The sequence below is a fragment of the Tribolium castaneum genome, chromosome 3, assembly GCF_031307605.1.
Source record: "Tribolium castaneum strain GA2 chromosome 3, icTriCast1.1, whole genome shotgun sequence".
Lineage (NCBI taxonomy): Eukaryota > Metazoa > Arthropoda > Insecta > Coleoptera > Tenebrionidae > Tribolium > Tribolium castaneum.
In genome coordinates this window covers 14,181,815-14,206,714 of record NC_087396.1, presented here as the reverse complement: position 1 = coordinate 14,206,714, position 24,900 = coordinate 14,181,815, and the positions used below count along the sequence as shown (strand labels likewise).

Here is a 24,900-nt window from a genome sequence, read left to right as displayed (position 1 = left end):
GGACTAATTATTTCTGTACTGCATTCCTATAATCCGCGTTACATACTAACTTATTTCTTATTTCTTTATTTTTTAAATAAAATATTACAGTGTAGAGTTTATGTTGTCGTTTAGTCATTGTCATTAACTAAAAACCATACCTTTCCAACTTTGAACCTTATTATTGTAAAACTAAGTTTTTAATGTAATGTATTATTAAATAATAAATAATAATAAATAATCGATTATTTCTATTATCGATACTTCGATTAATAGATTTATCAACGTCGTAATCGTTCCATCGACTAATAAAAATCGATTTTTATCGAATAAAAATGTTAATAAAATGTTTACACCTACTTTTAGACACCTGATTTAAAATGACATAAAAAACGGTATAAGTAATAAAGGCAATGAAAGTATTAACGATTAATCGTTACTTAATTTTTTTCTTAAATTCAAAATTACCTCCACATTTCAATGGCACCATTTGCATGTTGCCAACCGCATCCTGCATCCACCAGTGTTGACATTTTTTTTAGTAATTTTCACATTTTTATTTAGGTGGAAATATGCAAAACATTTGTTTTTGACGCATTTTCCGTTTGTGTTTTTCTCTAATTATAACAAGGGGCCAGTAAACACCCAGTAAGTACTAATTTCAATTTAAACAAATCAGTATTTAAACCCAATTTTCATTTTTCAATAATTGCATTTTTGCAACAACATATTGGTGCATGTTTGTTGCAACTCAATACGTCAACAAATTAACTTTGGACTTTCCAATCAATCCCTTGGGGATAAACAACGCAATTAAACAATCTTCCATTCCAGTTATGGAAGACAACCTGTATGACGAGCTCCTGGTGGAGCTGGAGTGCCCCATTTGCACCAACTACATGTCGCCCCCTATCCGACAGTGCGCGACGGGGCACAGCGTGTGCGACGCCTGTCGCAACAAACTCCCTAAGTGTGCCTTGTGCCAGGGGGCCTTCACCGAATGCCGCAATCATTCCCTGGAGGCTCTAGCAGTGAAGATGCGCTACCCTTGCATCAACAAAGTCTCAGGATGCAACGCCAAACTCTCGTACACGGAACGCGAGACCCACGAGCTGCGGTGCCCCCTTAAGGGCTTCAAATGCGCCATGGAGAAGTGCACCTGGGTGGGCAGGCTGGAGGAGCTGGCGGCCCATTGGGCCTCAAAGAAAATGTCCAGCAAGCCCTACCACAAGAGCAACGTTTGCCACACCAAAATGAAATCAGAGTCGTACTACGTCAACATGGTCAATGCTTACGATAGGCTGTTCTGGTTCAAGTGTAAGCTGACCAAGAATAAGTTGTACTGGGCTGTGCAGTACATTGGGAACGCGGCAGAAGCTGAGGGTTTTTACTACGAAATTGAGATTTTTAAGCCCGGGAGGACCAAGAAAAGAGTTCTTTTGAGCGATTATTGTCAGAGTATTGAGCTTGAAAATAGTCAGTTGTTTGGTGATGATTCTTGCATCTGTATCAATACTGATGCTGTCAATGGGTTTGTGAGTAGCGACCAGCTTTTAATTTACTACCTGAGGGTGAATGCTATTAAGGATGAAAAATCAGAACAAGCCCACGGACAAGTCACAGATGTTGCGTATAAAACGGACCACGGAGCCAGACAAAGAGACAGGTCCAAGGGACCACCAAATCTTGCCAAGAAAGATTACAAAAAGAAATACAACCAACATCACAATAGCAAACAAAATAAGCAGAAGGAAGGGTTCGTCTTACTTTAAGTTTTACAAGAATGTAATTCCACTTTACGTTGCATTTATCAAATGTTACCTCGTTACTAATTGAGTACAGGTTTACAAAGCAAAATGTGTTTTATTCCCTTTAACATTAAAAAAAATTCATATCAATTGATAAGACATTTTGCACATTGGATTGCAAGCGCACTTAACGCATGCGTTTAAGCTACTTTGAGCTTAACCTAGCTTTGGTTTAACCTTAAATTTTGACGAATTTTTTCAAATAAATACTTTTTTTTAGTACTTAGTCACATTTGGGAGTCACTTTGTGTACACAATGTCCGTTCTAAGAATTTTGAACCCAAGTGAAACCTTCAGAACTGTCTTGAGACTGCAGAACAGAGCTCTATCACTGTGCCCCAAACTGCAGATTAAACAAAGTAAGAGCCATTTTTAAAATTACATTATTGCCATTATTTTTTATTTTATAGTTGAGGAGGTGCAAACTGGTAATAATATAACAATCAGTGCCCAAATTTTGCCCTCTGGGCGCGAACCCTTCCTTTTGCAAAACGCACACTCTTCGTGTTGCCCTGTTTGTGCCTCCGGTTTGGACATAAAACACACTGATGTTTTAATATTGAGCCAATTCGTCCGTTCTGACGGGTGCATGTTACCGCGAAGAGTAACCGGTTTATGTAAGAAACAACAAAAACGGATGTCATCTCTTGTTACAATGGCACACAAAGCTGGTAAGTTGGTTTAAAGTTGTAATTACACCTTCATACATTTTTGATAGGGCTTATGCCAAATCTGAAGCCAAGCAACAGTCGCAAGGACCCAAAGAAAAGGCCATTGTGGAAGAAGTTTAACAAATATTTTGATGAATCAACAATTAAGTGTTAAGGAAATATAGTGCCGTTAAATGAATCTTTATTAAATGTGTAATGAGTACAAACGTTAAAATGTAAAACAAAAACTAAACCTACTTCCCCTTCCTCATGTTCATCAATAATTCAAATCTTCGGTTCGACCTCACCCCCTTGATTGTGCATTTTCGAGCCTCAAGTGTGTTTTTAACTGGCTTGCTTTTAGTGGCGACACTTTTGATTTCTTCAAGTCTGACTTGTGCTTTTGCACTTTTGGAGTGGAATGGGTTTGAAATTCCAAATTTATTAATATTGCAATTCTTCTCCACCAGGGCTCTTCTTTCATCGTTTGCTTCACGCCTAAGGAATCCGAAATTGGTTTTCTGCATTCGTGGGATGTGACTTGCAAGGTTATTAATTTTCTTTTCCAGTGCACTTCTCTCTTCACTTGTAAAAGTCGGTTTGGTGAACTTGAAAACAGGCGAGCGTATTTTAGTCTCGAACGCGAAAGTTGGTTTCGGAAATTTGAAGACAGGAGGTTGGATTTCCTCTTCGTTCTCACTCGCAAGACTTTCATCAAAGTTCTTCTTCACACCCTTTGGCAATGGTGTTGAGGGCAAGGGAATAAACGTCATCGATTTATCCTTCTCAGCAGTGTCTGGGGCAAACCTCAACTGTTTTCTCCCTACTTTCTCGGGTTTTTCCGCTTGTTTTTGCGGCTTTTTCCCTGATATTAACATCTTTGCTCTTTCCTCCTTTCTCTGTTTGTATTCAACTATACTTTCAACCCTATCCATTGCTCGTTTGTGAATTGCCGCAAAGTTTGGCACTTTGACATTAGAAAGGGGTTTTTTCGCTGAGAGTTTGGGATTTTTTAATTTTGGCGAAACTCGTGGCTTTGTAACTCCTGGTGTCGACTTGGAGGTTGACGGTCTTGGACTGCTAATCCACCTCGGACTGCCCTTAATTTGAAACGGTGTGGTGTTAACTTTATTCCACCTTTTTCTTTGAGTAACTTTAGAAAACATCACTTGGGGCGTTACATACTCTTCTGAATTATCGTCACCAAGGGACGATTTGGTTCCATCTTTCCCTGATACGGACTTCAAGAGTGATATATCATTAACACTATTTTCCAGTTCGTACGTTCTCCTTCTGATAGAGGTCTCATCACTGCTTCCATTCAAAGACGGCTGGATTGGGTCTTCAGCTGAATGCACAGACAAATACGGTGGAGCTTCATCTTTTAAACTTTGTGTTGAAGGTGATATGGGGCTTGGCAATAAACTGACAATCAAGTTTGAACCAAAAGACTCTTTCTTTTCACTTAATTGCTCAGAGACAGTGGTTTGGCCAATCTTTGAAATCAACTGTTCACTTTGCACATTACTGTCGTTTTCTTGACTCTTGCAATTTTCAGACGGTTGTTTAATTGGTTTTCGATCCAAATATGAATTACTTGTTTCAACATTAAATGTCTCATCATTTTCCTCACAATGCTTGGCGGAATTTTCAATTTCTTTAAATGAAAAGGACTCTTCACTGCTGCTCCCACTCTCGTCCAACTCAATGACAGGCACATTTTGTTTTTTGTCCTTTGATGTTTCAGATTTTTTTTCTTTTTTCGCCGTTGAAGCAACAAAATTAAATTTGGGCAAATCAATGGTAGGACTGATCTTCTCTGTAGTAGTCTTTTCCTGCACTTCAATGTAGCTTGAACTTCCCTCATCTTCATTCACAGGACTCAAGTTTACAGACTTGCAATTTTCAAAAGATTTTGAATCTTCAATTTCCCTAAACGAAGAAAACTTTCCTTTCCCACTTTCGTCCGCTTCCAAAGAAGACAAATTCTGTTTTTTGGTCTTTGGTGTCTTGCTTGAAGCAACAAAATTGGGGAAAGTACCATTGCTAGGACTATTTTTCTCTGTAATACGTCCATCTTGTGTACTCTTCTCGTTGACTTCAATGTAGCTTGAACTTCCCTCATCTTCATTTAAAGGGCTCAAATTTACGCTCTTGCAATTTTCTGACGGTTCTTCAAGAGATTTAAAATCTTCAATGTCTCTAAACGAAGAAAACTCTCCTTTCCCACTCTGTCTTTTGACCTTTGGTGTCTTGCCATGTTTATTTTCTTTTTTCACGTGTCCATCTTGAGCCATTTTCTCCGTGACTGTGATGAAACGTGAACTTCCCTCACCATCACTCACAAGATTTACAGAATTTTCGGAAGATTTCTCCTTCAAACTTTTTGTAGTGAGATCTAATGTCTCATCATTGCACTTGTCTTCCAGTTCACATTGCTTGGTACTCCTAAGAACTCTCTTAGCTTTGACGATTTTTCTTTTATTTTTTGGTACAGGTGGCGGCGAGATTTTTTGAACTTCCTTGAACAAAAAAGGGCTTCCTTTGTCACTTTTCCCGCTCTCATCGAACTCCAAACGAGGCAAATTCTGTTTATTATGCTTTGACGACGTTGGCTTAATATTTTCGTCTTCTTTTTCCACTGCAGAAGCATTAAAACTGAAGAAAAGCAAATCGTTCGTTTTTCTGACTTTTCGTCCACTTCTTGTTGCTTTGGCACTGCTTAAGGGGCCACTGGTGCTTTCCATTTCAGGTGGATTTAGTTTTTTATTTAAACGTCTGCTGGACCTCACTGACATTTTAATGCAAGCTATAAAACAATTTTTATGTAATTTTCGTATCAAAAAAACTCGGTTTTTACCTTTAACGTTGTGTTAAATCCAATTATTCGCTTTTTATAGTAACTTTACAGTAAACAAGGCACACAAATGACAAACCGACAACAAAACCGTTTTTTTGAATCTGACATTTGAGATTGAGATGCGTGATTGGTCCAAATTAGATTGGCATCTTGTTTGAAAAATAAATTGATTAAATATTTATAAATTATTGTATTTACAAGATGTTAATAGAGAAAGTTGTAACTAACTGGATAAATAACTACTACATTTGATTTATTCTGTATGAAAATTTTGGGAAATGTTTTCGCTTTTGCAGGAAATCGAGCTGTCGCGATTACGGTCGCATTCGCTCTAATTCCAAACAAAAATGTCGACCGAAACGTTGCTGAATGCCGCAATAAATTATTAATAATATTAAAAGTTTGCGGTTTTTCCTCATTGTAGATAAAATTTAACAGACTATCTGTTATAGTAAGTTCGCTTCTTGCTTTGATTCAAACATTTTTTAAGAAATTAGTATGAGAAAGAGGTTATATCAAATTGAGAAAAGTGCTTTTTAGTGTTAGAACAATTCCATAATCCCGTCTCCTTTCAGCTTACGGCTGCAACAAGCACTGATTCTACTGACAAATGAATCCGGATCAGCTACAAGAGGGTGTCCCGGAGCACCCTGTGCCCCACCAGGAAGGGATGTTTGGGTCAGGTATGCAAGGGTGGGCTGGTGAACATGGTAATTGATTGTTTTCAACCAGTTTGTTTATATCGCATTGGACTATTTCAGGTGTTGGTGGTGAAAAACAACTCCCCTCATTGCTATCCCTAAAAGTGGATCCTCCTGATCAGATGATGGAGACGCCACCAACTGAAGTTGTTTTACCTCAAGTGTTGGAAGAGGTGTTGGCGTTAAAAAATCAGAGAGCGCGTGAACTAGAACGAGAAGAAACGGAAACAGTAGTTCAACAGCCGCAGACTCCTAGAGAGGCGCTTTGGGAGAAAGATGACAATATTGTAGCTTTTTTAATTTTTTGTATGAATATAGTTATAACGATTGTTTTTTTAGGAACCCGTGGTTGAAAATGAAGAAGAGAGTCAGGTGAAAGAGACCACCAAAATCAGTAAGAATAAAAAGAAGAAGAAAAGGAAGAAGAACAAGAAAAACAGGGAGAATGAACAGAATAAAGCGGCTGAAGAGGAGGAGAAAAAGGATGGGCAAGAGGATGGGAATACAGATGTGGAAGTTGAGTAGGTGTTTTTTCTATTTGTTTGACAAAATTGTTATGAGTTTAATTAAAGGTACGTCCAAGAGACGATTAGTCTTCTTGAACTGGCTCCACAATACCGGCAGTTTTATAGCATTTTTGACGTGTTTAAAATAACTGATCAAAAGCATGATATCCCACCCCCAGTTCTGGCAACGCCAACATCATTGTCAAGTAAATCAATGTTAAATAGCATAGGAGATCACTTTCAGGAAGAAATGGAAGATGGGGACGACGTAAGTGTTGTATTACATTATGAATAAAAAATATGTATCTATTTTTTTTTCAGAAAAAGCTTGACGATAAGTCAAAAATGTCCAAAAGAAAGCTTAAAAAATTGACGCGACTTAGCGTCGCCGAGCTTAAACAACTAGTCAGTAGACCAGACGTTGTAGAAATGCACGATGTAACAGCCAGGGACCCAAAATTGTTGGTCCAATTGAAAGCTCACAGAAATACCGTTCAGGTAACGATTATAATTTTCTCAAAAATTAAAAGTAATGCAGCCATTCCATGATTACGGACGGCACATAACTATTATTTTAAAAATGGCTTATTAAAAAAAAAAGATGGATTAACAATTTAAATTCATTTTGCCACTTCTAAAAGTTGTTATAAATAATTAGTTACGGATGGGACACAAAAAATTATGCTTTGTAACAATTTTATTATAACACGAAAATGTTAACAAAATTCAGGAACTACTAACAATTAATAAAAAAAGAGAATACCTTTTATTAAATTATTATTAAGAATAGAATTAAGTCGTAAGCTTTGGAAAAATAATTTTCGTCACTACTTCCAATTTGAAAACTCTTAATTTTGCGCACATATAGAATTCTGTAGCATTATTAATTATTATTTTCTTTAGACGAACTTTGTTCCAAACTAAACATTTTACTGAACGCATAAGAAGCAAGGATTTGAATTTTTTATTAAAAAGTGATGTTTTGGAACAAACTTAACAGATTTTTCATAATAATAAAGCAGATGAAAATATATGCGGAGTTAGCAATTGGCTGAATAATGTGTTTTTCAGGTACCACGTCATTGGTGTTTCAAACGAAAGTACTTGCAAGGTAAACGTGGTATAGAGAAACCACCTTTTAATCTTCCAGATTTCATTAAAAGGACTGGAATCATGGAAATGCGTGCGTCATTGCAAGATAAGGATGAATCCAAAACACTCAAAGCTAAAATGCGGGAAAAGACCAGACCCAAACTTGGAAAAATCGATATTGATTATCAAAAATTACACGACGCATTTTTCAAGTACGTTTTTTTTATTTTTGATAAAAGCTAAAATTGCTATTGTTTGTAATTGTGTATTCGTAGAGATTGGGAATAATTGAAAAAGATAGACAGCTGTTTATTTAGAATTTTTTTTATAATCTCATTGTTATTGTTAGGTGGCAAACTAAACCCAAAATGACCATCCATGGGGACCTTTATTACGAGGGCAAAGAGTTTGAAACCAGATTGAAGGAAAAAAAGCCTGGAGATTTATCAGAAGAATTAAGAACGGCCTTAGGAATGCCTGTGGGCCCTAACGCTAATAAAGTACCCCCACCATGGTTGATTGCAATGCAACGTTATGGTCCCCCACCCAGCTACCCCAACTTGAAAATTCCGGGATTAAATGCCCCCATCCCTGATGGTTGTGCCTTTGGGTACCATGCCGGTGGGTGGGGAAAACCACCGGTGGACGAAAATGGAAAACCATTGTACGGTGATGTGTTTGGAACAAATGTTACCAACATAGATGTAAGTATTTTATAATATTGTTTTATTGAATTTTGTTCAAATATCAATGTTTAGGACATTGGTGAGGACCCTTCCGTGGATCGCACCCTCTGGGGCGAGCTCGAGTCCGAATCAGAGGAGGAGGATGAGGAAGAGGAGGAAGACCAAGACAACCAACAAAACGCCGCTGACGAATCCGGTCTTGTTACTCCAGCTGAGGGCTTGGTGACACCTAGTGGTCTCACAAGCGTGCCAACTGGCATGGAAACACCCGAAGCTATAGAATTGAGGAAAAAGAAAATCGAGAGCGAAATGGAACAGTAAGAATTATTTTGTCTCTAGGGGGGTATTTTAAATTGTTTTGTAGGGGTGAAAACCCGATTTTGTATCATGTCATTCCCGAAAAACGCAATGAGAGAATAGGTGGTTCCATGATGGGGAGCAGCCACGTTTACGACATGTCTGCTGTGGGCGCAGCCCCTGCAACTAGTCGCAAACCAGGGGACAAGGAAGGAATGGTTGAGTTGGCTCTTGATCCGTCTGAGTTGGATATGGATAGCGATGCAATGGCGGTTCGTTACGAACAACAAATGAGGGAAAACCAGTCACAGCTGCAGAAGGAAGATCTCAGTGATATGTTAGCTGAGCACGTCGCCAAACAAAAGGTAACATATTGTGTAATTTGTTGATTTACCTAATTGTTTCGTTTTAGAATAAACGCAAGCGCCAACAACAGGACACAAAACAAACGAAAAAATACAAAGAATTCAAGTTTTAGTGCATTTTCTGGTATGAATATTTGTCATTCTGATTTTAATTTGGCGAGAGAAATATTAGGAGTAGGAAAAATCATAGTCGTTTATTACTTCCCATATTAATTAATTAATTATTACACAAACTTCTTACATAATATAAGGACATAAAAAATGTTATTCGTTTAAATTAAATCAGCGACATTCATCGGCATTTCGTCAATCTGTGTGGAATAATACTGCTCAATATCCCGCAAAATCCTGATATCGTCCGACTTGACGAAATTAATCGCAACACCCTTTCTACCAAACCTGCCAGATCGCCCAATACGGTGAATGTACAACTCACGGTTGTTCGGCAAATCGTAATTAATGACCAAACTGACTTGCTGGACGTCGATACCTCTCGCCCACACATCGGTCGTGATAAGTACACGACTCTGTCCCGACCTGAACTCCTTCATAATATTATCTCTCTCCTTCTGGGGCATATCACCGTGCATGGAACTCACGGTGAAATTGTTTTCGCGCATTTTTTCAGTCAACCAATCGACTTTGCGTTTAGTGTTGCAAAAGATAACAGCTTGCGTGATGGTTAAAGTATCGTACAAGTCACAAAGTGTGTCAAATTTCCACTCCTCACGCTCAACCGCGACGAAAAATTGCTTGATGCCTTCAAGAGTTAATTCATCACGTTTTACCAAAATACGGATCGGGTCCGTCATGAACTTCGACGTGATCTCCAAAATCTCGTGGGGCAAAGTCGCAGAAATCAACACGACTTGAGTGGAGGGCGGCAGGAACCTGTAAACGTCGTAGATTTGCTCCTTGAAGCCTTTGTTTAACATTTCGTCGGCTTCGTCCAAAACCAGCATTTTGACGGACCTGGTCCTAAGGGCGCGCCGTCTGATCATGTCTGAAAATTAAGTTTTTTGGTAGGGGAAATTATTTATAAGATAATTATAAGTACCGTAAACTCTTCCAGGTGTTCCACTAACAACATGTTGCCCATAATCCAGCTTCCTGATATCCTCTCCCAGATTGGTCCCACCAATGCAGGCGTGACACTGCACGTTCATAAAGTCCCCCAAAGCCAGGATAACTTTCTGGATTTGCACGGCCAACTCCCTCGTTGGCGACAAGCAAAGTACTTGGGTTTCCCGCGTTTGCAAGTCAAGCGACTGCAAAATAGCGATCGAGAATGTGGCCGTTTTGCCGGTACCTGACTGGGCTTGAGCGATAACATCTCGGCCCTTTATTATCGGCTTGATAGCCCTCTGTTGGATAGCTGATGGTTTCTCAAAACCTGAAAGCAATGACCTCAATCCGAGCCGCACTGACCCACATTTTCCTATTACCATATGCAAAGACACCGCGAAGGAGCTCCTCCTTCAGGTGCATATTCTTAAATTGCTCGATGACTTCCACATCTTCGCTGGTTTCGAACTCAACGTTCGACAAGTCTTCGAAAGCCGCATTGCGGTTTGAAGGTTTTGCGACAGCCATTGCCTCCGTCAGAAATTAGAACGTGTGTTAAAGTAAAGTTTAGATGATTTAATTGAATGTCCAGTTCACTGAAGCACAACACTTGGGGCACCTGTCTTTCACAAAGGTGTTTGCATTTTTGGGGCCACTTGCACGTCCCCAACTGGTTTGTTTGTAGTATTGAGAGAAATAAAACACTTATTTTTCACCTTTACTAACTTTTAAACACTTTTTCGCCCGTTTAATGTTGTTTGCACGCGAGTCGCTACGTCTTTTAGCGTTTTTTGACATTTGACAAAAATATGGCGTCCACTTAATAGTAGGCAATATACAAGATTGTCTTGTATAATTGGTTGCCTGTGCATACTGTTAAAAAAATACAATTTATAGGTTACTGTAGCAACCCATAGATGGCACACAATTTTTTTCTAGATTACTGTAAACATGTACTTTGACCTACCATACTCAGATGTCGCCGCTTACGTTTTTTGGTTTTAATTTTTTTGTGTAATCTAAAAAATGTAATAAAGATCTAGTAAAAATTTTATAGAATTTGTAATTTACAAAATGCGAAATATCTTCGTTCTCGTACAAGATAGAGGGGTGGTTTTGCCCTTTTGAAAACCCAACCGCCCCGTAGTATTTTTCCTGGGCTATCGAATAGGCTAGGTCCCGTTCCCGTATCTCCATCAGGAACCGAAATAGCATTGCACATTTTTTAATCGGGAATCGAAGTACATGACGTAATAGTGCTCCAAAAGTTACGTGTGCATGCAAAATTTGAAGTTGCTACGACAACAGGAAGTGCCTCAAAATTAACTCGTAAAATATGATTCAAAATAAATCGCATTAAATAAAGTCTGTGAACAAACAAGCTGTAGTTTTTTATTAGAATTTTTATTCAACTTGCTTTGTTTGTCTTTCGGAGTTATAAATATTTTGAACTTAAATTTAAGACACTTCCTGTTATCGTAGCAACTTGAAATTTTGCATGCACACATAACTTTTGGAGCACTATTACGTAATGTACTTCGGTTGTTGATTTAAAGATGTGCAATGCTATCTCGGTTCCTGATGGAGATACGGGAACGGGACCTATTCCATTCGATAGCCCAGGAAAAATACTACGGGGCGGTAGGGTTTTCAAAAGGGCAGAACCACCCCTCTATCTCCTACAGGAACGGAGATATTTAAGATTTTGTGAATTACAAGATTTTCTTCAATTTTTATAAAAATTTTGTAAACAACCTAAAATTTTCTTTCACATTTCAAAATTTTTATAGAAATTTAAGGAAATCTTGTATTTCACAAAATGCGAAATATCTTCGTTCCTGTAGGAGATAGAGGGGTGGTTTTGCCCTTTTGAAAACCCTACCGCCCCGTAGTATTTTTCCTGGGCTATCGAATAGGCTAGGTCCTGTTCCCGTATCTCCATCAGGAACCGAAATAGCATTGCACATTTTTTAATCGAGAATCGAAGTACATGACGTAATAGGGCTCCAAAAGTTACGTGGACATGCAAAATTTCAAGTTGTTACGACAACAGGAAGTCTCCCAAATTTAAGTTCAAAATATTTATAAATCCGGAAGAAAGTTCAATAAAAACTGCTAATAAAAAACTAGATTTTTTGTTAAAAGCTTTTAAATAATGTGATTTATTTGGAATCATATGTTACGAGTTAATTTTGAAACACTTCCTGTTATCGTAGCAACTTGAAATTCTGCATTCACACGTAACTTTTGAGGCACTATTACGTGATGTACTCCGATTACCGATTTAAAAATGTGCAATGCTATTGCGGTTTCTGATAGAGATACAGGAACGAGACCTATTCCATTTGATAGCGCAGGAAAAATACTACGGGGCGGTAGGGGCTTTAAAAGGGCAGAACCACCCCTCTATCTTCTACAGGAACGAAGATATTACGCATTTTGTAAATCACAAATTTTATAAAATTTTTAATATATCTTTATTAAATTTTTTAGATTACATAAAAAAATTAAAAACAAAAAAAACGTAAGCGGCGACATCTAAGTATGGTATGTCAAAGTACATGTTTACAATAGTCTACAAAAAAAATCGTGTTATCTATGCGCTGTTTTCTTAAGTAGTAGATTACAGTAACCTGTAAATTCTTAAAATTATTAGAAATTTGTTTTCCATATTTGTTGACTAAAAACATTAAAAAATGTTGTTGTTAACTTATTCTGTTTATTTAAAACTTTCTTCAAATACACAGTTTTGTTTTAAATAAGTTGTTGCAAAATTTATTTTACAAAACTTCCCGTATAATTAGTTGCCTATAATAAACGTCAAATATTGCAAAATTTTGGTAAAAATGTAAAAAAGTAAAAATAAATTTTTGCTTTTTCGTAATTTTTCCATAAATTTTGGTTTTAACTTTTTTGCAAATTTTTTTAAAATCTTAAAATAAAATAAAATTGTAGGCAGAGACATCTAGGTATCAAATGTCAAAGTACAATTTTACAGTAACCTGTAAATGTTTTGCGCCATCTATGCGCTGTTTTTTTAAGCAATATATTACAGTAACCTGTAAATTTTTAAAATTTATTAAAATTTGTTTTTATATTTATTTTTATATTATATTGTAAGCTAAGAGCCGGTTTACAGATATTTTTAATTGCGATTAACTTGACATTTATCAATGCATTTTAAATGGCAACTTAATTCGAATAAGTTTAATTTTGAATTGAATCTTAATTTCGATTTTTGTAATCCGGCCCTAAAAAAATTAAAAAAATGTTTTTATTAACTCATTCTGTTTTGTTAAAACCTCTTTCTAAAACACATTTTAGTTTTAAATAAATTACTGTAAAATTATTTTTAATACTTTTCCGTATAGTTAGTTGCCTATAATAAACGTCAATAAATGCAGAGGTTAAAAAATCTGTAATTTTCTACTCATTTTGGTTTCAAATTTTTACAAAATTATTTTAATCCAATTAACGTATAATTAATTGCCTACACAGATTTTCAAAAATTTGCAAATTTTTAACTTAAAAAAAAAAATTAAACTAAATAACAGGCAATTTACAGCTCTGCCTTGTATAATTGGTTGCTTATACAAACTGCTAAAATTTTTAATTAGATGGGTGTATGGCGCGTGCCCCCCATGGGCGGGCAACAGCCGCCATTCTGTCAATTTTTTGTATGCGGCATACACCCGTCAAATCTGAGGCAAGCGCCAAGCACCCTAGCGCTAGTGGCGTTTTTCTTAAGACTGAACGAAAAAATCAAAGTCCACTAGATGGCGCACCAAAACCACTCAAAATTCGCCCAAAAACCGAATAAAGGGCTCAACTGACACAAATTTATAACCAACAGAAATTATATTTCCCAAAGAGCAACAATTAACTATAAAAATTACAATTTTACTAATGTCATGTACAATTCACAGCTTACTTTTCGTTTGCAACCAGTCTAAAACCACAGGGGTGTAATACGAAATAATTACATCGGCCCCTGCACGTCTCAAAGACACCAAAATCTCGCTTAGTGCTGTTTTAAAATCCAAAGCGCCCGCTTTAGCCGCGTGATAAATCATAGCATATTCCCCTGACACCTGATACACAAACATTGGAAACTCAGGATACGCCCTTTTCACGTCCCTTAAGACATCCATATAGCTCAGCACGGGCTTAACCATGAGCATATCAGCCCCCTCGGCTACGTCCCTCGCAGCGGCACGTAACGCAATCCCTGAACTCCCTGGGGGCAACTGATAACATTTCCTGTCGCCAAAAGCCGGTTTCGACTTAGCGGCGTCTCTAAAGGGGCCGTAGAAACCCGACGCAAACTTGGCCGTGTACGACAACACGGCAGTCTTGTGTCTCAACTGGCACTCTGCTAACTTGTCTTTGATAGCCCCAATTCGGCCATCCATCATGTCAGAAGGAGCCACAATGTGGGCGCCCGCTTTGGCATAGGCCGCTGCTATCTCGGCAATGCGCTTGATACTTTTAGTGTTATTAATAGAGCCGTCCGGGAATAAAATCCCGCAATGGCCATGAGAGGTGTAAGGACAAAGACAGACGTCGCAAGCAATGGTTAGGGAAGGGAACCACGAAAGTAACTTCGGGAGGGCCCGAATCACGGGGTTTTGGGGGCTGTCAGCGTGGCTGCCGGTGTCGTCTTTTGGGAGGCTTTCGACTACGCCAAACAGAAGCACTGACGATAACCCCTTCTCAACAAGCGGTCCTAAATGGTTTTTCAGTTTGTTAACGCCATAGCGCGAAACTCCAGGCATTGAGGCGATAGGTTGCACAGCCTCGTCGTCCTCAACGATGAAAATGGGGTACATGAGGTTGTCGGGGGCTATTTCAGACTGGAGACTTTGCCACTTTCGCAGAGTAGGGTTGAATATGCCGCTGTGGAGTGTGTGGCGGTTCTTGACTTTTTTTTGGATACTCATTTTCGTGCTACTAAATGAAATTAATAAAACACATTTTCAATTTATTTAAAATCACCTTTTATTCCGTCTTATCAAAGTCCTCCACTTAGGTTTTTGCCCAGTCACCTGTGTCACTGAACCCTCTTCTTTTTCAATCAAAACATAACCTCACTTTTTTAGTTTAGTTTAACGCAAAAAAATGAGTGATTCAGAAAGTAATAGCAGCGAAAATGATGAAATAACGAGTGAAGAAAGGGTACGACTGTTATTAACACTCCTTTTTTTACTCCCACGTTTTTAGGAGAAAATTAAACAGCGTTTGAGTAACTTGAGTTTCGAAGAGCTCCAAAAAATGAAGGAGGAAATCGGCTCAAAACTCTACAACGAAACAATCTTCCAAACGAAATCACAGCCAAGCAAAACCACGTTCAAGAGGGCTAACAAAAACAGACCCAGAGAAATGAGTTCAAAGAGACCAGTCAGATTGGAAAACAACGTGATTCCCGTGAAACACGTTTTAAACAGAGATCCGAGGTTTGAGCCTATGTGTGGCACATTTGACAAGAAAACATTTAAAAAAGATTACAAGTTCGTAAATGACCTAAGGAAGCAAGAGAAAACACAATTGCTGAAGCAGCTGAAGGAAACAGAAGATAAAAAGAAGATAAAATTCGTGATACGACGATTAGTAAGTTACGAATTAACACAACAGTGTGATCAAATTGAGATTGTGTTTCTAGGAGAATCAAATTCGTGAAGAAGAAAAGAAGGAACGGTTGGAACAGGAGGAAAGGAAGGAGAAGTCTGAAATTAAGACCAAGTTGAAGGCGGGAGAAAAAGTCCACTTTAAAAAGAGATGTGAGTGGTTTTATACAAAAAAAATATATTTATTATTTTATTACAGCTGTGAAACGACTGGAAGGATTAATTAGCAAATTTGAACAACTGAAGAAGTCTAACAAGTTACAAAAACATCTGGAGAAAAGATCCAAGAAAGTTTCCGCTAAGGAACGTAAAAAATTGAACAATATTTCATGATTTATAGGAAAACCTTTGTTATTTTAAAAATAAAGACAAAAAAGTGTGTCATATCATGTGAGAAAGCTTCTTTAAAAATTTAGAAAATCAGGGTCATGTGGTTCTGTTCTGTTTCATCTCGCGTGTTCCATTAAATTGCTTCTTTTCTTATTAATTAAATAACATTCAAAAAAACCGTGATTGTTTACAATTTGATTCTGCTGGCCTAACCCTCCAACTAAAAATTGAACAAAAATTAAAGTGAACAAACCTGCCGCGACTTAGAACTAGCTTTGCAATTCCTCTTCATTCCAAATGTTAAAACATTCATCACTGTTTAAAATAAATTAAGAATAACAAATTTGGTGGCATTTAAGCGTCCCAACGTCTGTCAAAACGTTCTACGTTATCGATCGGCCCCGTCCAGTGCGGGCGCGCTTTTTGAATGATAACAAATAAGTGGCGTTTATTTAAACATTTCCTGCTTATTTTCACCTGGAAAACGGCCGAGGCCGAGAAGATCGTCGCCAGAGCTTGGTTCTTTGGCGAAACTGGCGGAAAAACCTGCGTAAGTGGCGTAAATCCGGCGTGTAAGTTATCGCCGGTCAAGTGAATGAACTTTTTACGAAACCGACCGAGCCGTCGACTACATCATCAAAATTTCGTCGACGGTTCGTAAGGAGGCAAGCTGCTGGTGTACGTTTGTCGATGTTGTCGTTCGTCGGTGCGGAATAAACAAGTGGTGTGTGCGGTAAATAATGCCCGAAATATGAGGAAGGCGTATTTAGTACGATGTGATCTCGAGCGTGTACCATCAGCAGACGCAGTGGAGGTGAAATTGCGAGAACGGTTCGCGGTAGTGTCAGCAGGTGGAATGGAATGAAACATCACATTCGAAGAATTGGGCAATTTAAAGATGGTAACTTGCAACGTATGGACCCGAATTCCGCAGGAAACGCTATGAGATGCATATATCCGAATCACGCCAGTCTTCAAACACCATCTTGACAAAATGTTCAAAAATGACAGAAGAAAAGCACAAAAGACATGGCATGAATGGAAATGCTGATGGGGTTATCAAAGACGAGCCTCCGAAGACCAGCTATGTGCAGGGAGGGCGACTCAAGTTCTTCAAAGGTAAATACCGTGTTTTACACCTGCAGAAGTCACACAAACTTTGTTTTAGATGGAAAATTTATTCTGGAACTGGAGAGGGCCAGAGAGGGCGAACGGGTCTCGTGGGTCTCCGTGCCCAGGAAAACATTCTGGCCACCGCAAGGCACTGCCGCCTCCACGCCCTCGTACCGACAAGAAAGCAGTGCTTCGCTGAGTGGTAAGTTAGTTTTAAGTCGACTTAAACATTATAACAACAATCACAGCAATAATTTAATTTAGAATTTGATAATAATGTTAGTGTTACAATAAAATATTATAGTTGTTAGTCTTAGATGGCCATGACAATAAATTGTCAAGTGGAAGTGACATATACAGAGTTGTCAAAAATATACATACAATGACAATAAGCTAATTTATTATTCAACGTAATTATTTGCTTGCAAACCGATTTAAACAGGAAATTGATGAAAGTTATTATTCTGACCTGACCTGACCAAGAAGTTTCATTTTTCAATTGTAACTCAAGTTGAGGTTCAAAACTTTTAAAATTTAAAGTCCGTTAATCGTTGGTGTTGTAGGAGTAATCAATAAAATTGCTATATTTAGTTACATAATAGGCTAACAGTTATTTATTCGTCGACAGTGTCAAAATTTACGGTTTTTCTCTTGTGTAAGGAAGCCTTGTTGAGTCTAATTCGGAGAATAAAATGTTGTATTCAACTTGTTTTTGTGTAAATCGGTTCATTTATTTATGTTATCACTGGTGGTTTAAAAATCTACTCGTGAAATAAAGCGACCGATTTACACTCAAACTCGTTGAATAAATAACTATTTTTGACAAATCTATTTATAGCTTTTCTCCCGATTTTTTGTTCATAAGGTCTTCAATATACAGGGATGGTTATTGATATTTTTTTTGCTTCTTTGTGGTTAGAGATGTTTTTTTTAAATCAAACATAAATGTCAAACAAATTTTTATAAACAAAGTTATAATAATAATAAGTTTTTTTAGTAAAAATGAATTACAAACACATTTTCATCATCAAATCAGACAATTAAAAATTGTAACTGGACAAACTGCGAGTGTAAAGGCTAGTTTTATAATCGAAATAAATTAATATTTAAATTAATGTTGATTTAGAATGTGAAAGTTTTATCAAGAAATCTATTGTCATCAGTACATTATAAACAACATTTAATTGAAGCCACTAAATTTAAAACAGTTCGCTTATCCAAAATTAACTGGAAATTTGGAATTAAATATACAGAAGGGTGGAGCGAAAAATCTAAATTTAAAATTGTAAACGCTTTACCCTTAAATTATGTCTTTTACCAAACTAATTCTCTGTGTAAAAGCAAAAAAAAGTTGACATCTTTTGCCCTCTATCGCTTCTTCATTTGTTTTAAAAATGGTCTAATTTATTTATTAAAAATGAGATACAAATAATCTGTAGCTAATGATTTTACTGTCCTTTCCTCGTTTTATACCAAAATCATCACCTTTTGTTGAATAATTCACCCATATAGTAATTAATAGCAGGATTATTATTATTACAGAAGCCTTTAATACCACATACTAAAAACATTCGAGAATTTACAGAAGAAGCAATTAATTTTTATGCTACTGATTATAATAAACAAATAAATTTGAAAGAAGTTACCTATGTCACCACCGCCAGTTTCATCAAAGTTTATTAACGAAGAGCCTGTAATATTTAAACTCATACTTCAGAATTTCTTAGCGTTCCATGTTACAAATAAAACGGTGTATGAAGCTTACAACAGAAAAATCGAATTCTGTCATAGACAAAAAAGTATGAGATAAAGTTATTACCGGTCGAGTAAAATTATATCTGACTATGCTAATTTTTTGCACAGAAGAATAAATACAAAGTCGCTTAAATATTTCAATTATTGTTTCTTAAAATATCGTTTCTTGTTTCGAACCATTTTGTATGTAATTGATTTAAATTAATTTATACATGCACTTCAATTTTGCATCATTGAAAGTGATTTAAAAATTTAACATTTATGTTTTGGTAAAAAATATATCAAAATAAATACATTGTTACTGATTGTAATATGGCATCTTTTTTCCCCTATTGCATTTTCATTTTTTAAATTAATGAAATAAAAATTAAATTAAAAGAGTTAAACTTGAAAAAAATCAGTTCACTGGTGATAAAGAGGTTTTTTAGTTAATTGATAAATTAAAAACGATAAAAAAATTATAATTGGAAGCTCAATAACTCCATCGTTGTGGCATTACGGAAATTTGTCCATTTTCTATCTGTTTATCTCATTCATCAAATCATCATCTATGCCATCATTCTTCCATCAACCAGGTTCTCCGTTCGCCTTCGCTTCAATTTTTGGCAATAACATTGCATAGAATTGCTGCTGCAACAATTACTACCAAAAAATTCTCGCTTTTTAAACGACAGCAAGACCGAAAACATTTTTTACTGTGCTGAAGATGTGTCGAATTTTATTCCACTGGAAATGTTTTTTGAAGCAATCGAACTAATTTTTTCATTAAGCAAAATAAACAAATAATGAATATCGCAATTTCTTATCGATTCGTTTGCAAATTGGCATTTAAATTGCTTTGTTGATGTTTAGCGCTATTTAAACTGTTTAGTTTAAACTAAGCTGCACTTGTTTATGGTGCAGTTCACTTGGCACAACTTAAGCGGAGCTTATAGTTTAAGCCTTACGGGTGCAGTTAGGCCTTGACACTTAAAAACGAGGAAACTCTTTTCCTAACAATGACAACAGAACTTTTAATGCGGTTTTGTTAGAAATACTACAAACCGGCTTTTTGCTTGATCTATTTTCCTTTTTAAATCAATTGAGGAGATTCATGAGGTGTGTTGCTGAAAGTATAAAAAATATTGTTTCGGTTGCGTTTATAATTTATAATTTTTTAATTTTTTTGAAATTGTGAGTGTTTGTTTAGTTTCAGACGACAACAGTTCGATCCAGTCGTCGCCTTGGCAGCGCGACCACTCGTGGAAGCAGCCGTCGCCGCGCCGCAACCAGTCGAAAGAGTTGGTGTTCTTTTTCTGGCGTCCGAAACACAAACGTTCATTTAGCAAAATTCGAAAGTCACGTCGTCCGTACACAGAAATCGTCGACGAAGTGGGTGTTGTGAATGAAAGGACTTCGAAAGATGAGGTGTCAAATAACAATTGCAAGAGTCGCGTGCGTGCTTCCTTGCTCGTCATCGTGCAAAACCTGTCGGAGAAGGCGGCGGGCGGCGGTGCGGGCCGCGGCGACGTCGTCGTCTCTCCGCGAAAACGCTTCTTGCGCGAAATGGAAAAGGACAAGGTGCAATCGGAGGACGGTTGCCAGAAGAGAAGCAGGAACAAGACGCCACAGGTGACTGCCAAAATTGGCAGTCCGGTTAGTGCGAACGGGGTTACAGAAGACGTGAAGCCGGCGCGCAATTGCAGCTACAGCATCACTTCCTTGTTGGCTGAAGATCGTAACGTTAAGCGGTCACCTAGCAGCTCTCCTAGTCACTTTAATACTGTGACGCAATCGCAGTACTGTTCGCCTTCCTCAGAGGATAGGTGGTATTCGGAAAGCGTTGATAGGTTGCGTTCCATTGAACTCTCAGTAAGTTACTTTTTCTACAAGGACGCATGCAACAAAACTTTGAGAAATCTAATGTCGAAAATTATACTTTCTTTATAAAACTGCCACAGCAGTTGTCAATTACTGTCTTTGTCGTTCATGATGTTGTTTATAACGTTTTTGCGAGGTTTATTTTTATTATTTTTTTGATAAATATCTAATAATTTTATTATCGTTCTATAAAAGTATTAAAATAATAAAACCTAGTGTGTTGGAATCCGTAAATGAATAAAATTCAATCAGGCAATAAAATATTCAGAATGGCCCAGGCGTACAATTGAAAATTGTTTGATTTTTTTTTCAAAATTACAAAAAAATACGCTTAGCCAGGGTCATCCATTTGAAGAACTGGCCTTTTTTCAATAGAAAAGTGCAGTTTTGACGTGATGTTGGTCAAAATGAGTACTGTAATACCTCAATAGTTCGAAGCTTTTATAATTCGAATTCTTCTGTAATCCGAATAGAATTTACGATAATATTATGAATTCTGTAATGCATTCTTTGTAAGTCCGAACTTTTTTTTTGAAAATAGTTTCAGAAACGCTTAGTTGTTACAATGGCTTTAAAAAGGAAATATACTACCTTGATATTAAAGCAAAAATTAGAAATATTTGATAAATTTTATGTGAGTGGTGGAACGGCAGTGTCTTAGCTAACTTATATAACTCATACTGTTGAAATGGAGGGCAGAAAATAATCTTACGACGCCCGACATGTTAACCCTCCAGCGATTAAAAGAAGAAGCATATTTTAATCCGGGAAAAATCTAGCATAAAAAATACAAATTATTTACATTAAGGATAAGTTTTTTATTATAATGTAGATTAATACAGTTCCAGGAACAGGATAAATAAAACAAAATGTTTCAATCAACTAATTTCGTTCAACTATTACAACATTATTTATTGTAATAAAATTGTCCTCTCTTTCTGTGATGATGTTGAGATGTAACTTTTCAAGTTTTAACTTCCACTTTTCTTCAAATTGTCAATATAATTACTATTGTTGTTACTTGTTTATACATATGACACAAAAATGCATAAAAGTTCAACTCAGTAATCCAAATTTTTGATGGTCCGAATCACCTTGGTTGATTATTGATTTCGTATTAACGAGGTATTACTGTATAATAATCGTGTTAAGGAAAACTCTAGCACCATTTTAATGTGGTACGTTAGTTAATTATTTTTTTTAATTGTCATGAAATTAGTCTTTTTTGTTACAAACGTTACGAGTTTTTTTTTTATTGAAGGAAAGGTTTAAGATTGCTCCGACTAATTGTTTTCGAATTCTTATTGTTGCTGGGTTTTTAAAAGGACACGGTTCAAGCACTTGATACGGTCTAATTCTCATATTCACGATGATTGCGTTTGGAAAATACAGGATGAGAAATCTTATGTTAAGTGTAGTGTGATGAAATAAACACTTCCCGACTTTTTCTTGTATGCAATTATAACACCGTTGCAATGTCTATATGGAATGAAATGATTTTATCTGCTTTAATTGTCGATTCGGTTTACTTAACATGTACTCATGTGTCATGAGGAAATTGCATTCCATTTGGCGAATTCTCGCAAATATTTTAAAATACAATGGATCAATCAATCAAATCCAGGAATATTTTATTTATTGAAAGTAGGCATTAAACTTATTCATTTCAAAGAACAATGTGAAACCACATACGTATTATTGATAAGTATTTGCTTTGATACTAAAGCATTATTTTTTTTGTAATTAATTTTTATTATGTTTTTAATTCAATGTGTGAAGTTTTTTTATGATAGCAGAAAAAAATACTCTTACCCCTAGTATTAACACACAATGTTGAATATTACAAAACCTATAGAAATATAAATTTAGTTGGATTAACATGTGTTGACATTCTAGGATATAAGCAGAATTATAAACAACTACTTCTTGTAGCATTTTTAAAATGTATAATTTTTTATCTAATTTTTACTTACAAAATATTATACTGTCCTCGTGTTACTTATGATATAAAATTTTAAGATAAGACTGCACGAAAGTAGTATTAATGAATGCACTTTTAGATAGCATTAAAAAATGCATACCATACAATGATCATAATTAAAGTCATAAAACAATAGTCATTAACTTATTACTAATTACAGTTTTGCTATTCGATAAACATTTGTTACTGAAGTTGTTGTAAATAAAAATTGTGCTTAGGTCTAGGTATAATGTGTAATTTTTCTTTTTTATTTTCAGCAGGCCGATAAAAGAGGTTATCCTCCTTATCCCCATCCTTCATACTTACCCCATTATATGTACCCTTACCCTCTATCACCATACTATGGTCCCGGCGTTTACGGAAGAGGTTACGTTATGCCGCCTGTCTACCAGGCTCCCCCCATGTCCATAACAATGCGTCATGATACTCCTTCCTGTTCCTGGGCAGCGGACCCTCCCAGGGATTTAGAACGTCGGGATGATAATATTACAGGTAACTAATTTTTCAATGTTTGTGAAATTTTCTTTCTTCCAAGAGGGTCGTAAGATATCGAATTAACAATTTTTTTGCAGATATGCCGTTGAATCTGTCTAAACACGCCGGTTGAACCGGACACGTGCCTTCCATTTGTTACAACTATATCAATATTTTTATATTAATTAAAGTAATTTTTATTCTCATATCGTTCTATTAAACGAAGGAACAAGACGGCATTCGGAATTTTTTTTCAATATTTTGATGTTGTTATTTTGTTGTGTGATACATATTTTGTGGGTAAATACTTGTTGTTTTGGAAAAATAATAAAACGAAAAAATTTAGAAAAGTCTGTGTGGTTTTCATGTGTAAAAATAGTAAATATTTATAGCTTTAAAGCATACTATTGTGCAATTGACAGCTGAACAAGCAAAAAGTGTAATTATGATTGGAGGTGTATTCGAAATTTTCTAAATTCGCTTCTGTTTTATTTGGTATATTTTAATAGTTAGTTTTATATATTTTCTCTTTAATCGCCAAATGTATATATCAACAGTCATTTTTGTTATTTTTGTAAATATTAAATATATTTTAGAGTGTTAATTTATCAGTGTGTTGCCATGTTGCTCGTACTTGCTTTTGCATTGGAATCCTCTCGTCTTTGCGTAAAACAGCAGCGTTTTAATTGTTCATTATTATTTTACCATCGTTTTTATTTTAAACAATGACAAATTTGATACATAATACATTAATTTTCGCTTTTTTTTAAACACTAGTCCAAGGTTAAGGCATGTATGAACAACTCGAGATGTAAATTTATTTTGCCCATCAAAAAATTTAAAGTATTCATTTTATGCAGTACAACCTTCAAATTATTTTAATGAATTGTTCAAGTTCCTTTTCTTATGGTCTAAAATGTAATTTTGAGAAATTAAGTTGTGTAAATACTTACGTGTGACATTTTACCATTAAGATAACAAATTTGTATAAATATCTATATTTTCGTACGGTTCATTCTTCTTGAAAAGATTCAACGCGTAATCTTTAAAAGACAATAGATAGGTCTATGTAAAATATATTTTTTTTAATTAGGAGACTCTATTTATAGTCAGGATATTTATAGATTTATTTCTTCATATTTAATACATTTATTATGTAGAGTATTCAACATGTTTTTGTGCCATTTGCTATTAACATAATGTTCTTCAAAATAATGTATTTTTTTAATGGTGCGATTTATGACTAAATTACGTTAAGGATAACTTATGAGGAAGTTACAGTTATAATTATTTTTAATGCCAAAGCGAGTATTAACTCTTTTGAGATCATTTAGTTGCCTTGTTTTATTTTCATGTTAATAACATTTAACACTATAACTTTATTGGCACTTAACTTATTGTGATATGAGTAAATATTGAAACTTGTATAATTACAAGAGTCCAACCCTTGAACTGAGTATTTATACTTGTATTTCTATGATTGATTAAACTCTACAGTGTATATTGTACATTCAAATACACACATAAAGTAATCGACCCGGTTGTTTCTTTTCCCCAAAAGAAATTAAAAAATTAGAAGCAAAAAACTGGATTTCAACGTAAATCAACTTTCCAAAAAACAAGAGGGAAGCTTACCATAAAAAGTACTTTTTAGTGAAATTAATAAATTTTCAAAATTCAAAACATTTCTCGATCTTGCGCCAGTCAAGTCTAGTAAATTTTATGATTTGAAATTGCTAATTGATACATATTTC

The 24,900-nt window shown here is 35.9% G+C and overlaps 8 protein-coding genes across 11 annotated transcripts; 5 read left to right on the top strand and 3 right to left on the bottom strand.

Moving 5' to 3' along the window:
• The first annotated feature begins 470 nt into the window (after positions 1 to 470).
• On the top strand, positions 471 to 1,836 carry LOC664417 (E3 ubiquitin-protein ligase sina). Its single transcript, XM_970424.4, has 2 exons — positions 471 to 627; positions 814 to 1,836. Exon 2 carries the CDS (start codon positions 816 to 818, stop codon positions 1,749 to 1,751), a length of 936 nt encoding a protein of 311 aa, XP_975517.1. The 5' UTR covers positions 471 to 627; positions 814 to 815; the 3' UTR covers positions 1,752 to 1,836.
• Positions 1,837 to 1,924: 88 nt separating this feature from the next.
• On the top strand, positions 1,925 to 2,664 carry mRpS18A (mitochondrial ribosomal protein S18A). Its single transcript, XM_008197718.3, has 3 exons — positions 1,925 to 2,146; positions 2,198 to 2,458; positions 2,506 to 2,664. The coding sequence occupies exons 1-3, from the start codon at positions 2,044 to 2,046 to the stop codon at positions 2,610 to 2,612; spliced, it is 471 nt and encodes a 156-aa protein (XP_008195940.1). The 5' UTR covers positions 1,925 to 2,043; the 3' UTR covers positions 2,613 to 2,664.
• LOC103313715 (uncharacterized) lies at positions 2,623 to 5,436 on the bottom strand. Its single transcript, XM_008197719.3, has 2 exons — positions 5,298 to 5,436; positions 2,623 to 5,246 (listed from the first exon to the last, which is right to left on the bottom strand). Exon 2 carries the CDS (start codon positions 5,233 to 5,235, stop codon positions 2,692 to 2,694), a length of 2,544 nt encoding a protein of 847 aa, XP_008195941.1. The 5' UTR covers positions 5,236 to 5,246; positions 5,298 to 5,436; the 3' UTR covers positions 2,623 to 2,691.
• Positions 5,437 to 5,601: 165 nt separating this feature from the next.
• On the top strand, positions 5,602 to 9,131 carry Sf3b2 (Splicing factor 3b subunit 2). 2 transcript variants are annotated; one of them, XM_970420.5, is made up of 11 exons: positions 5,602 to 5,748; positions 5,873 to 5,980; positions 6,059 to 6,285; positions 6,338 to 6,519; positions 6,571 to 6,772; positions 6,826 to 7,002; positions 7,576 to 7,808; positions 7,946 to 8,300; positions 8,355 to 8,599; positions 8,647 to 8,944; positions 8,992 to 9,131. In XM_970420.5, the coding sequence occupies exons 2-11, from the start codon at positions 5,908 to 5,910 to the stop codon at positions 9,055 to 9,057; spliced, it is 2,058 nt and encodes a 685-aa protein (XP_975513.2). In that variant the 5' UTR covers positions 5,602 to 5,748; positions 5,873 to 5,907; the 3' UTR covers positions 9,058 to 9,131. The 2 variants fall into 2 exon arrangements, with proteins under 2 accessions (XP_975513.2, XP_008195938.1); XM_008197716.3 differs by having other exon boundaries at positions 5,873 to 6,007.
• On the bottom strand, positions 9,120 to 10,825 carry LOC664411 (uncharacterized protein). Its single transcript, XM_970418.3, has 3 exons — positions 10,390 to 10,825; positions 10,002 to 10,337; positions 9,120 to 9,947 (listed from the first exon to the last, which is right to left on the bottom strand). Exons 1-3 carry the CDS (start codon positions 10,535 to 10,537, stop codon positions 9,217 to 9,219), a joined length of 1,215 nt encoding a protein of 404 aa, XP_975511.1. The 5' UTR covers positions 10,538 to 10,825; the 3' UTR covers positions 9,120 to 9,216.
• Positions 10,826 to 13,848: 3,023 nt separating this feature from the next.
• On the bottom strand, positions 13,849 to 15,145 carry Pbgs (Porphobilinogen synthase). Of its 2 annotated transcripts, none has more exons than XM_970416.4 (2): positions 15,005 to 15,145; positions 13,849 to 14,956 (listed from the first exon to the last, which is right to left on the bottom strand). In XM_970416.4, exon 2 carries the CDS (start codon positions 14,947 to 14,949, stop codon positions 13,930 to 13,932), a length of 1,020 nt encoding a protein of 339 aa, XP_975509.1. In that variant the 5' UTR covers positions 14,950 to 14,956; positions 15,005 to 15,145; the 3' UTR covers positions 13,849 to 13,929. The 2 variants fall into 2 exon arrangements, with proteins under 2 accessions (XP_975509.1, XP_008195939.1); XM_008197717.3 differs by having other exon boundaries at positions 13,849 to 14,959; positions 15,005 to 15,127.
• On the top strand, positions 15,046 to 16,022 carry LOC664407 (uncharacterized protein). The gene is made up of 4 exons (XM_970414.5): positions 15,046 to 15,184; positions 15,230 to 15,616; positions 15,669 to 15,786; positions 15,833 to 16,022. The coding sequence occupies exons 1-4, from the start codon at positions 15,128 to 15,130 to the stop codon at positions 15,964 to 15,966; spliced, it is 696 nt and encodes a 231-aa protein (XP_975507.2). The 5' UTR covers positions 15,046 to 15,127; the 3' UTR covers positions 15,967 to 16,022.
• A 536-nt stretch (positions 16,023 to 16,558) lies between these two features.
• On the top strand, positions 16,559 to 24,682 carry H (Hairless). 2 transcript variants are annotated; one of them, XM_008197715.3, is made up of 5 exons: positions 16,559 to 17,082; positions 17,132 to 17,278; positions 20,021 to 20,682; positions 22,933 to 23,164; positions 23,245 to 24,682. In XM_008197715.3, exons 1-5 carry the CDS (start codon positions 16,911 to 16,913, stop codon positions 23,277 to 23,279), a joined length of 1,248 nt encoding a protein of 415 aa, XP_008195937.1. In that variant the 5' UTR covers positions 16,559 to 16,910; the 3' UTR covers positions 23,280 to 24,682. The 2 variants fall into 2 exon arrangements, with proteins under 2 accessions (XP_008195937.1, XP_008195936.1); XM_008197714.3 differs by having other exon boundaries at positions 16,566 to 17,082; positions 22,930 to 23,164.
• The last annotated feature ends 218 nt before the right edge of the window (positions 24,683 to 24,900 follow it).